Source organism: Lithobates pipiens, unplaced genomic scaffold (assembly GCF_037356315.1).
Source record: "Lithobates pipiens isolate NorthernLeopardFrog02 unplaced genomic scaffold, aLitPip1_a1.2 Scaffold_13, whole genome shotgun sequence".
Taxonomy (NCBI): Eukaryota; Metazoa; Chordata; class Amphibia; order Anura; family Ranidae; genus Lithobates; species Lithobates pipiens.
This window is the reverse complement of record NW_027507718.1, coordinates 363826349-363838503: the sequence shown is the minus strand read 5'-3', so window position 1 is coordinate 363838503 and position 12155 is coordinate 363826349. Positions and strand designations below refer to the sequence as shown.

The 12155-nt window shown below is 40.3% G+C and overlaps 1 protein-coding gene across 3 annotated transcripts in view; it reads left to right on the top strand.

Moving 5' to 3' along the window:
• The window catches only part of SH3RF1 (SH3 domain containing ring finger 1), a 267169-nt gene that overhangs the window by 174045 nt on the left and 80969 nt on the right, over window positions 1-12155 (top strand). For all 3 annotated transcript variants that reach the window (XM_077477183.1, XM_077477182.1, XM_077477180.1), the window contains exon 4: window positions 2489-2584. In XM_077477183.1, the coding sequence (XP_077333309.1) occupies window positions 2489-2584 (96 nt within the window). The remainder of the gene's footprint in view (window positions 1-2488; window positions 2585-12155) is intronic.

Sequence of the window (12155 nt, the reverse complement as noted above, 5' to 3'; positions counted from 1 at the left end):
GTTTTATGAAAAAGCGCCTCTTCAGCTGCTGAAAAAAAAAAGCGCCTCTTCAGCTGCTGGAAAAAAAAAAGAAGACATCTAGCCCTGGTTCACATTGCAACGATTTGCTATGCGATTTGACAGGCCAAATCGGTGGCTATTGCCAGCTATGGCATCGCCCTTTTTAGAGGAGTGGTAGGGACTGCCACCAGTGTGAAACTAGCCTAAGCTGCCCATATACTAGTTGATTTTCAGATTCGTCTAGAGCAGGGATCTTCAAACTACAGCCCTCCAGCTGCAGCGGAACTACACTTCCCATTGTAAAACTCTGACATTCACAGGCATGACTAGGCATGATGGGAATTGTAGTTCCTGAACAACTGGAGGGCCACAGTTGTGAGACCCCTGGTCTAGTGTATTGCCTGCTTTAGTTCTGGAGGTCTTTTCCCTGCCTGTCTTCATTTGATTTTCAGACCAGGGTATGTGCAACAGCTCAGAATTCACGTCTTATTGTGTTCTTACATCGTGTCTCTGAACATTCTTTTGAGAAGACTGAATTGTCAGTTCTCTTTGGATCCGTATTGTTACGGGTTGTTTGCTTGTTCTCCATATGTTTGTGTTTACATAAACTGCTATTGAAATGTTGTAAAACATCTATTGTTATGCCTCTTGTTGGGATCTGGCAGATGATCCTTTTATTTCGGCAGCAATGCTGCTTTTCATTTTAAGCAGCTTTTTTTTGTGCCTGGAAATCTCTAGTTCACATGAGAAATAAAGATGAAGGAAATATGATTTACTGTGATGAGCTTGTATCTGACTTTTCATGCGTTATATTTTGGAAATGACTCAGAATTGGTGAACAAGCCCAGACTGTTTGAGTTAAGGTGGACGGAATGTCGGAGCGACGGGTTCCTTTATCCTGGGGGAAAAAACTGATTTGTTAAAACTTCATTGTAAAAAATAAATAAATATTTTGTTGGGCAAAAAAATCGCAAATTTAAAAATAATAATTTTATAATATTAGAAGGCCCTGCAAGGCAATGAATTGTGAGATACAGGTATATATTAAGGCTGGGTTTACACTAGTGCGAATTGGATGCGTTTTTCTTCGCTTTACAGGAGATTGTGACTGACTCTATATGGAGCCTGTTCATATATATCTGGGGTGGCTGCGGAGCAGCTTGCAAAGGGGTCCTGTGCGTCTTTGGCTCCATTTCAGGGCCGAATTCAGGCAAAAATTTGTCCCTGACTCGTCCCTGAAATGGAGAACAGAGACACACCGGACCCCTGCTGTGAGCCGCATCCGGCAGCAGTGTGAACCCAGCTTAACTTAGCCGGGGTGATAATCCCAGCAGGTCTTAACAAAAAACAAATACAATTAATACAATGATAGGACAGGAGACATAGAATGAAGGCTTATTTTCCCAGAAATTTGCAATAAGATGCAAGTAAAATTTTAGGCATCCCCTGCAATACAGTTTTTGGTTTTGGTGAGATACTCCCCAAGAGTTAAAGCATAACTTCAACCTAAACAGGAAGGTCTGCTTCTTCTAATTTATTTTTTTAACGGAACCGGTACCAGTTGACAGCTACCCACTTCCACTTCCAATGGAAGTGCAGCCCCCCCGCCTGCAACCTACTGGGACATGTGACCTGTCCCAGGAGGCTGCAGGTCCATTCACAAAGCACAGCATGACTCGCACATGCGCAGTGGGAAGTTGCAGGGAGTCAGCTGGGTTCCCACATCCAAGATGGCGGTGCAAGGCAGCCAAGATTGGCGAAGAACCAACCTGGGTGAGGACAACGCTGGATCCCTGGACATATAGGTGTATTTTTTTATTAAAAGCCAGCCGCTACAGTGTTTGTAATGGCTAACGTATCTTCTTTAAATACTTCTAAAGGAATGCAGACACTACATCTTTTTTCATTAGAAGAGTGCATCTGGTGATTAGAATGAACCAGGCCCTCCCATTTAGAATCGGTATGCACAGGACACCGTCAAACAAACCACTATTTCTTTAGAGCAACAAAAGGTAGAAATCTGCAACAAAATGTAAAATCCCTGCAATGTGCATTCTTTGCCCAAAGGAGGTTTTTTGTTTTTTTTTTTCCTCAAAAAGGTGTTTACTGGGTTCCTTTGGAGCAGTAAACTGACTGTAAACATCCAATAGACATCCACTGGTTACTAGCTTGGTAAATCTTTTCACATTCCCGTCGAGCACAGAATTGCTTGTATTTGCACATTATTATATGTAAGATATGAGATTTGAACTCGCAGCCATTCTACACACGTAGAAAATTTTTACGTTGGTCTATTGATTCCTAACCTGCAAAAAATGAAAGATTGGTACAACTGCTAAAAAAATACTAGAACACATGTGACCCCGATTGCTGGTATAAATTCTTGTTACTGTGCATTATCTAATATCATTGTTTATCTCATGGATTGTACTATGGAATGAAGTCGGTGATGGCAGCCTGCTGAGATAATTTTTACTTGTCTGTACAGGATGATATTCTCACGGTGATCCGCAGAGTGGATGAAAACTGGGCCGAAGGAATGCTGGGAGACAAAATAGGAATATTCCCCATTTCCTATGTGGAGGTAAGTAATATACCTCTGGTGATGGATACATTTACTCGGTTTCCTAGAAATAGCCCTGAAATGATATTCTCTTGCACTAAACCCGAGCCTGACCTTTTCGCCATCTCATTAGCTTTAGCTATGTTAATAAGCCACATGTGTTGCCTTGTCTTCATCATTCATAGAATATGTTGAAGTCATTGTCAGTTACTAGTTTATGGTTACCACAATCATACCAGAAAATCAATTCTGTTACATTGTCATCGAGAAGGCATTTTGGAACTGAAGTTCATTGTTCCTACAGGTCTGCTTAGTGTTCTTTATTTTGGCTGCCACGTATGATGTATTTTCCTCTGTTAGTCACTATGCCGGCAGGTTTTATTATATGAGAAGATGATTAATTGGCAAAGTTTGTGCAAGATAAATCAGTGGACCAATTTCAATGTTGTTAGAGTCATTAGTCCTCGTTAAGGTGCCCTTAGGTCAAGATATTTAGAGTTGGATTCTCAGTCCGAAAAAATTCCTAAATGATGTCAGCATTCTAAACCAAGGAATGTGGTGCTGTGTGTTAAGTAAGTTGTATAGATCTGTCTGTGTGGCAGATTGCTATGCTGTCAAATCTTTTTTATTTTTTTATTTTTTTTTATTTTAGAAAAAATATTTAGTTGGATACTCATTTTAAACAATTTAGTGAATATTAAAGTATAAAGACAAAACTTTTTTAAGCCTGGGTTCACACTAATGGCGGGTTTTAAATCATGCAAGTTTAGCTGAACTTGCACAATTTCAAACCCATATTTCAGTCCGACTTTGGGAGCGATTTCAGAGACATCTGTGTGGGTTCCTGCAGAGATGTCTATTAAAATTGCCCCCAAAGTCGCCAAAAGTAGTGCTGGAACTACTTTTGGGAATCAGTGCGGCGCCGCAAAGTCGGCATTGTACCAATTTGGACAATGCCATTGGCGGCGATTTGACATGTCAAATCGGCCCAATCTGAACGGCGGCTACGTGCAGAACAGAGTGGAGAGGGATTAGAACACCTGCTGGGTATTTTATTGCTGTCTGTGGCCCGCGTTCTGGAGATTCACTCTTTGTCCTGTTTATGTTATTACCAAGAATGAAAATGAAAGAAAATCCCAAATTTTGGGTTGGCACCAGAATCGGAATAGAAGAGACGTCTTCCAATTGGGACATTAGTATTCCTGGATTTATTTAGCAACAGGTTTTACAGCATTTGCAATATAAAGGGAGACCATACAATTACAATATAGAAGGATTAGGATCAGGATGGCCTTGCTCGTGGAGCTTACAATCTAAAGGGAGGGGGAGGTGGTACAAAAGGCCCAAAGTACAGTTTTTAGGTGGGGTAGTCTCCCGTAATAAATTAATAAAATCTGGTGTAACTTTGCATAGAAACCAATAAGCTTCCAGTTGTGTTTGTTTTTTTTTCTTTCTTTCTTTCTAAAAGCCCAGTTGGACAAGCTGAAGTTAGAAGCTGATTGGCTACCATGCACAGCTTCACCAGATTTTGCACTCTACGGTTTTGGGAAATCAACTCCAAAGAGCGCAAATAAGTGACGTTTTAGGATTATGGTTTAAAACCTGCTCTATAAATGCAACGACTACCTTGGCCAGAAACATGTGGTGATTACAATCCATGTCTCTGGCTTTTTCTCCAGTTCCTATGCTTCTGCTGGGACTCTTAGCTGTGCATGCCCACAAAAAGTAAAAAAGTAACACTGCCCCTACTCAGAAGCATGCTCCGGGTATGACCATTGCTTTCTGTTGGAGTGCACAGCACTTGTAATAATTTAGTATTGCAAGGACAACTGTAGGAACCGAAAAAGAAGTTGGTGTGTTGGCCTGTAAGCAATGCAAGGCTCTTTATGCTTAGTAGTAATTAAGAGTGCAGGTTTTTCCATAAAAGATATTAATCAACAGCCAGATTATTATTATTTTTTTTTTTATACAATAGGGAAGCTTTAGAACTTTTTCTAAGATTTATTGATGTATGTATCCTTGTGGGGAGAGTCCCTCTCCGTTCCTGTCCTAGTTCATGGTGCACAGAGAGTAAGGAGAACAAAATACTGATAGAAGTTTTAACCCTTCCATACCCTATCCAGAACAAAAAAAAATGAGTTTGGGTATACTTCTACATTAAAAATTTATTTTCTACTTGAAACAACATTGGAGCACTTGTAGTAAAGCCGGCCTTGCTAGTTTGACTTAAAATGTGGCAGTTATGATTATAACCATTCTTAATATGGATTTGTTTAGTATCTGTAATGTAATTTAAATACCTTTTGTATGTCCTATGTAAAAGTGGTGGACAGTTATTTACCCAATATCATTTACAACATTTTTTTCTTCAAAATTGTTGGTGATTTTTTTCCTTTTTATATAATAAAAAAATAAAGAACCAAGTGGTTATTAAAGGAGAAGTATAGCCAAATCTCATTTGGCTGTACTTCTGTGGATCACAGTTCGTATTGCACTCCTGTGATCCATTTTCAGCAGACAGCGGGCTGAAGCCTGCTGTCGGCTGACGTCACAGAGCCAGTCCAGGCTCAGGAAGGATCGCTACCATATGGCCGGGATCCACCCACATGCCCGGACCACTACCCAACTCAGCCTCTCAGTGAGCCGCTCCTGTCCCCTCCACAGCTCACTGTTCTAGTGAGCATGGGGGGGGGGGGGGGGCAGAGCAGAGAGCTCTGAGACCCAGGCAATTGGCGATGTTTGATCGCTCGGTTCTCAGTGTTAGAGGCGTCAGGGGACAGATGCTGAATCCACCTAGGCTAGTATGATTCTGAAATAAAAAGAAAACCAATACTTCTCTTTTAAATACCCCCAAAAGAGACATTCATCTATCTTCAAAAAAATATATAATATCTATTTGGTGTTCCATGACTGAATAATTGTCTGGCAATGCAGGGGTATTATAGACAGGTACTTAAAGTGGAAGTAAACTCCCCTATCGTTTTCAGCCAAGAAAGCTGCCATCTTTGCCTCTGTTTAATCTTCAACTGCTATGGTGCTGCACATGTGATTCGTTATGACACCAGCCATTGGATGGTTTGATAGTTTGGCTGAGAGCACAGCCAATGTGCAGTTAGCATTCCCGGCAAGCCTTTTTTTTTTAACTGTTTAAATCCATGGGTTTACTTCCATTTTAAGTGGTTAAAGGATATTTTCAATGAAGCAAATGGCAGCCAATAGGTGCCAGGACTTGGATGTGAGTTCATACTTGGTAAGGAGAGGGGGAAAACATTTGGAAGGCTCACTGGCTCAGGTTAGACTGCTCACAGGGATACCCTCCATTGTGTACTGAGCAGGTTAGCAGAAATAAAAACGCACACCAATAGAAGGAACGCAAGACCAAATGATAGTCTAATTTGAAAAGGATATTTGCAATCGCTTCAGTTTAAGTTTAAACTTTTTTTTTTTTTTTTTCATTTTGGATAGAGCAAGGGAGGGTTGTAACCCCGTTGGGTGTGTCCCATTGGGGAGATTTCCCTGCACTTCCTGTTCCATGGCCAAACAGGAGGTGAAAGGAATTCCCTGAAAATTGAGGGAATTTTGTGGGGTCCGCCAGGTCATCGGGTTTAGAAAATTTCCCCTCAATTACTTTTTTGGGGACAACCCAAAATTTATGATTTTTCTAGGGAACTGACCATGGTGTACTCTCCTGCTTAGTATGTTCATTTCTTAATAGGAAAGCAGCGCTACTGGCAGGATCACCAGGGATTTCACACAGTCTATATGTTCAGAAAATGTATAATACAATGTAAAATGGGGTGAGAATAATGAATAGTTGGCATAATAAACCATGCACAGCGATTGTAGACATTTAAATCTTTCTGGCTAAAGTTCACGTAAATAACGCTGTCCCCTGAGATTACAAATTCCATCCTCAACGGAACACTTCTTCCACTTTTTAGAGAATGTTCTACATAGCTGAGTTTGCCTTGGCAGGTGCTATAAATCACTCTGGTAGGCCAATTACATTGATCCATTTAGTATAATTTGCAGGGCACAGTACTGTACTTTGAGTTTACACCAGAGACTGTATTGCTGTAGCAAAACTGCACATTAGGATAATTGGTACGCTTCCGCAGTATGTCTAGATGGTGCTCATTCGTGTTTTGTGCAAATCACGCTTCCCATTTAGTCATCTAAAGTGTCACCTGTGGCCACATTTGACTTTTTCTAAAGGTTAGGCTTTTTCACAGGCTCTGGGCAGATTAAAGTCCTTTTTTTAAACTGTACCTGTGGCGTTCTCTTTAAAGCATTCTTGCTCCAGCTTTTTATTGGCGAGAATTAAAATTTCAAAGATGGCATTCTATTGTGTTACTATGGTTGCTTTCATTCCATTTGTTGGACACCTGACAAAGTCTTTATTTGTATGGCCAAGCAGACTAGATGTTGGTCACTTAGATTTCTATGTTGATCACAATTGAAGCAGAATAAAAGCTAATTTGAGTCTTACTTTTTGTTGGTGTGGTTTTATTGCTTATAGTAAAACGTACGCATAAGCGGAATCTATTGAAGGCCTAAATTAGTTTTGTAGCATAAAAAGCATTTTCCCCATCAGTGATCCAACTAAACGTGAATGTTAAAACCCCATCACATTCATCACTTCCCTTGTTAAAGCAGCCAATATTGTTTATTGGTTGAGTGCTTTTCTAATGGTAACACCTTTATATAATTGTTTTCTAGGAACTCTGATTGAGATGTAGCTTTTAAAATGACAGGTATACTATTATTGTAGAAAATTTAACTTATGCCTAATTAATATAATCCCGTTAAATGCACAGTCCCATGGCAGCAGTCCTTTTTGAACAGCGTTGTACATTTTAGCCGTGTTTAGCCACATTTGGTGGTTCCAAAAAAAGCCTCTAAACGCAACTGCCTAGAAATTACTATAGACGTACCTGTGTACATTTACTGATAAGATAACATAGAGGAGAGTTCAGGGGCAGTTAAAAAAAAAAAATGCCCAACTGGTCCTAAACATCCATTTACCAGCAGAAGTGTACATGAGGCCTAAGTGCGTTGTGTTCCCCCCCCCCCCCCCCCCCCCCCCCCAAATGTGTGCCTGAGACATTATTCTAAAAGTCATTATGAAGGCTGCAATGAGAACACACATTAAAAATTTGCTCCAAGCAATAAACTTCAAATTGGCACCTAGAAATTATGAAATCCCCCACTTCACATGATAGTTAATGCTGATTTCAGGGATTGTAATACATTTTGATAATCACTTCCTTACTGCTCTTGACTTTACAAATGTGTGCATGCTTCCTTCTTTTTTAAGGTCAGTACCTTCTTTTCATTGGCGATTTTGTCTATTTTATTCATGCAGCAATGTTCTGCTCCAGCACCAAAAAAGGCTGAGGTGTCCTTCCCACTAAGGACTCTTTCACACTTGTGCGACTTGTCCTGCGACTTGGGACTACAATGAGTACCTGAGTACCTATCTGTGAGACTTGTCCCTGTACTACTTTGGTCCAACTTTGATGTGAGTTGAGGTCCATAGACCTCAAGTTTTACACAAGCATTCCCCGAAATTGTGGCAAAATCACGTGACTTTCAAGTCGCGGCAGTGTGAAAGGGGCCTTGCTGTGTCATGTTCCTTGAAAAAAACCTATAATTCCTATCCTGCAATAAGAATTGTACTTCTCAATAGGCAGGATTATGGGTGGCCCTATCAGCCATGTATGAGATAATGGTGGAGCGGGACACACTGGAAGTCTCTTGGTCTGTCAGTCAAAGGTTGCAAAGAAAGTGGGTGTGCCAGACCGGTTGTCTTAGATTCCCAAATCCTGGTGAGAGAGTGGGGAAGAGTGTCCACTGGTCTTATGAAACCGGAATAAAAAGGAATGACTCATTATTATTCAGGAGTCAAGACTTGATTTCAGGGGAGGGGGAGGTTGACTGCACTGAAAGAAGTTCACAAATTGTTTAAACGTAACAAAGGACCTATACACACATAGAAATAAAAAACAAAAGCTGGCCACTCAGCAAAAAAAAATCTATAGTTCAGTAAAATGCATTTCACTTTTAAGCTGGCCATATACTAGCCCTTTGGGCTGAAGAAAAAGTCTTAGCCCTTGTACACGCGGTCGGATATTCCGATGGAAAATATCCGATCCGACCGTGTGTGGGCTCCATCGGACTATTTCCGTCTGACTATCCAACCGACAAAGTTTTAGAGCTGGGCTATAAAAATTTTCCGACAACATGATCCGATAGGACTTTGTCCGATCGTTTGTAGAGAATTCCGATCGGACAAAGTGCCACGCATGCTCAGATCAAATTCCTAGACCAAAGCTATTGGCTACTAGCCTGAACGTAGTCTCGTCGTAACGAATGAACGTCATCACGTTACGAACGATCGGATTTTACGACAACTTTGTCTGACCGTGTGTATGCAACACAAGTTTCGGACAAAATCCGTCAGACACAATCCAACGGATTTTGTTGGAATGTCTGACTGTGTGTACAAGAGCTTACAGGTTTTCTCCATCCAGGCTAAACAGTGCTGAGACAATTGTATTCCGACAGCTATTTGGCTGCAGTCATTGTTCATTGAAGAATTATACACCAGGCTCCTTCAATTTTTGGATTGAAGGATGTTGGGTGATGGTGTGCGAAAAGGTCCATCCATTGGTCGAGTTTTGGCTGGTTCTTCAGAAACTAGTCAAAATTCAGTTTACCCAGCTATGGTATATGAAATCTAGTATAGGAGCGGGGTTGTGTTTCCAAGCTTGTGCATGAATAAAAAGGACATACAATGGTCATGGTTGAAAATAACACAGTTGGAGTTGTCCATGCAGTAATTCCAGCATTGCATGTTTGTCTAGCCTCAGCTCTGGAGTGACGCCAGCAACCAATCTCTGGAGCCTAAACAAACCTTCAACTCCAGCCACAGTCAGCTTGGGGGAGTTCCCCTCCAGGTTTTTTTTTACCTTGAAATAAATAGTCAACCTACATTTATATCTTTTTACTGTAAAATTTGGAAGTTAGAATCCAGTCCATTTCATTTTTGAGTTCTATTACTATTGGGAAAGGGAACTCTTTAATTAAACAGAGTACTTAAAAATAAAATATTTGAACTTCTTAAAGAATGGAGAAAATATGTTAACTTCTTCATTTATAATTTATCCAGGGTTGATAAACCTAAGTGCCAAAGTTTTGCCACCTTCAGATATTTAGGCCTTGCACACATCCTAATCGGCATGAAAACATTGAGAAACGAATGTCGTCACTGTTTATATAATCAACTGTATGGATCCAGGGAACACAGTGAGGGGAATTTACCAAAACTTGGAGCAGCCAGAATCTGGAGCATGGCCACCAATCGGTTCTATCTTTCGTTTTCAAAGTTTAGTGTAACGAGTTGAAGATAGAAGCTGGTTGGTTTCCATGCAAAGCCACTACAGATTCTGTCTATTCCAGTTTTGATAAATACCCCTTGGTATATAGTAAGCATTATTTTATTTCAGCTATTCTACCATTTTATTTATCTAAACTTGTAAAATAAATAATATATTGTCCCGTTAAATTTTTCCAAAATTATTTTTATTAACACCTATAGTGTACATATTTGGTTAAAAGAATGAGACAAGGTCTCTGTGATGTAGTATACACAGAAGGAATGTATTACATAGATAATTTGCAAGCTATAAAATTGCTGAAGACAAATGAAATGAGAAACCTATTCAAAGACTGTTAGCAGGAATAAGTGCAAACTAATGTAGCAAAGCCTATATAATTGGTTAAGAAACCAAAACCAAATGTGTTGTATGGCATCTCAAATATAAAGAAATTTAACCGATCACAAATGAGTTTATATGTCACTGCAGCCTTTGTACATCGGACCTAAACACAAAGAGCCACTGTTCAAAATCAAGTAGGAGTTGAGTCTAATAAACAGAAAGTAGAAGGTTCTGCCTGCCCCGTACCCCATATTTTCTTTTGGGCAACCTCTCTGGTCATAGATCAGTTTCTTAATCTCTGCTTTTCACTGCTGTAAGTTAGGCAGCCCAGCTAGGATCCACACCTTAGCCTAACCTTCTTGGCAGTGAACCATACCTCAAGCTCAAAGCTGTGCAGATTTTTAATTCTAAAGACTTAGGAATAGTCAGCAGGCATAGCCAAAGGTCTAGCTATACCAGACCCATGATGCCAGGCAATAAGATTATTTGCTTCCAATAAGCCTGTATTTGGGGCAGGACCCCAGAGCAAGTGGAAAAAAGAGCCCGGAGCTTCTTGATATTTAGGGCATAAGGAGTTACCAAATACTTATAACTTGCTAACTGAATTGGCATCAAATAGGTACAATGAAGTATAAATTGATGCGTGATTCGGTCAGTAATTCTTAGGGCGAGTCCGTTCATTTCAAAAGTAGGGCGGATAGTACGGCGGACTTAGTACGCCGTATTAGTCCGCTGAAAAAGTGCCGTGTGTGGGCAAGTAGCCCGTTCGGAAAGTCAGACGGACAGTCTGGCGGGAAGTCCGCCAGACTAAGTACGTCGGACAGACGGCTACGTGTGTACGCGGCTTTAGGGAGACTAATCAGTGGTTGCTTAGAACCCCATCCTTGCACTCCTCAGTAGGACCCAGACCTATTTAATTTTTAAATGTTTGATAGACATATGACGAAGCATTGAGAGGAGCAGTTTTAGAATGCCAGCCGTGGCTCTGGAGCTCATTTCTATTCTGGTTGTAGCTCTGCTTTCTCTCCAGACCGTGGTGCCACCTCCAAGCTCTGAAGTCTTGCCAACCCTAACATGCAATTGATCTCTCTGCAAGAGGCTCAGAGATAACTAAAAGTATCTATAATTTTACAAATCAAATCCCATACAACACTGGGATTATTATTTAACACTATCCACCTGTACTCCTATTAAGTGCTTTCATTTTTAGTATGGTCTGATGATTCTTCCTTACATAGATGGTCACTAACATAGATAAGAGACATGAGTACACATCACAACATTTCCGAAACACTTATCCCTGCTCAACCGTAAAGTGGCCCTCGCTAAATTCTGTTTCTGACAGAAATGTATCCTGTATGGAAAAAACCTCTGACTATGACAATCTATAGTTTGTAACTTTGTATTTGCTCTCAACATATGCAATCTAACTGAAAGCAATAGACTTTCTGCATTCACTGACGTGAAATATCCACAATACTTCTGGTACCCAGAGACCTTGTGCTCTAAGCTACCTAAGATGTGGGTCACATGAAGCAGCTCAATATCAGCAGTTTTGAATTTGCGGCAAGCAAAAGTGTTTGTTTTTTTTTTTTTTGTTTTTTAGAGCATAAAGCAATTCAGTATGTTAACCCATGCTTTGTGGATACATGTAAAGTGTACAGTTTAATAACAGATCCACAGTTACAGCAGCGAGTGTATTATACAGAATCGCACATGGCAAGCAAAGATCTCTTGGGTTTGCCAAACCCAGACCTGACTCTATAGGATAAGATGAATGAATGCAGAATTGTGTGGTGCAGCTTAAACTACGGATGACACTGATCTCTCTATTATACAATAAACATGCAACAATGACAATTCATTTTACA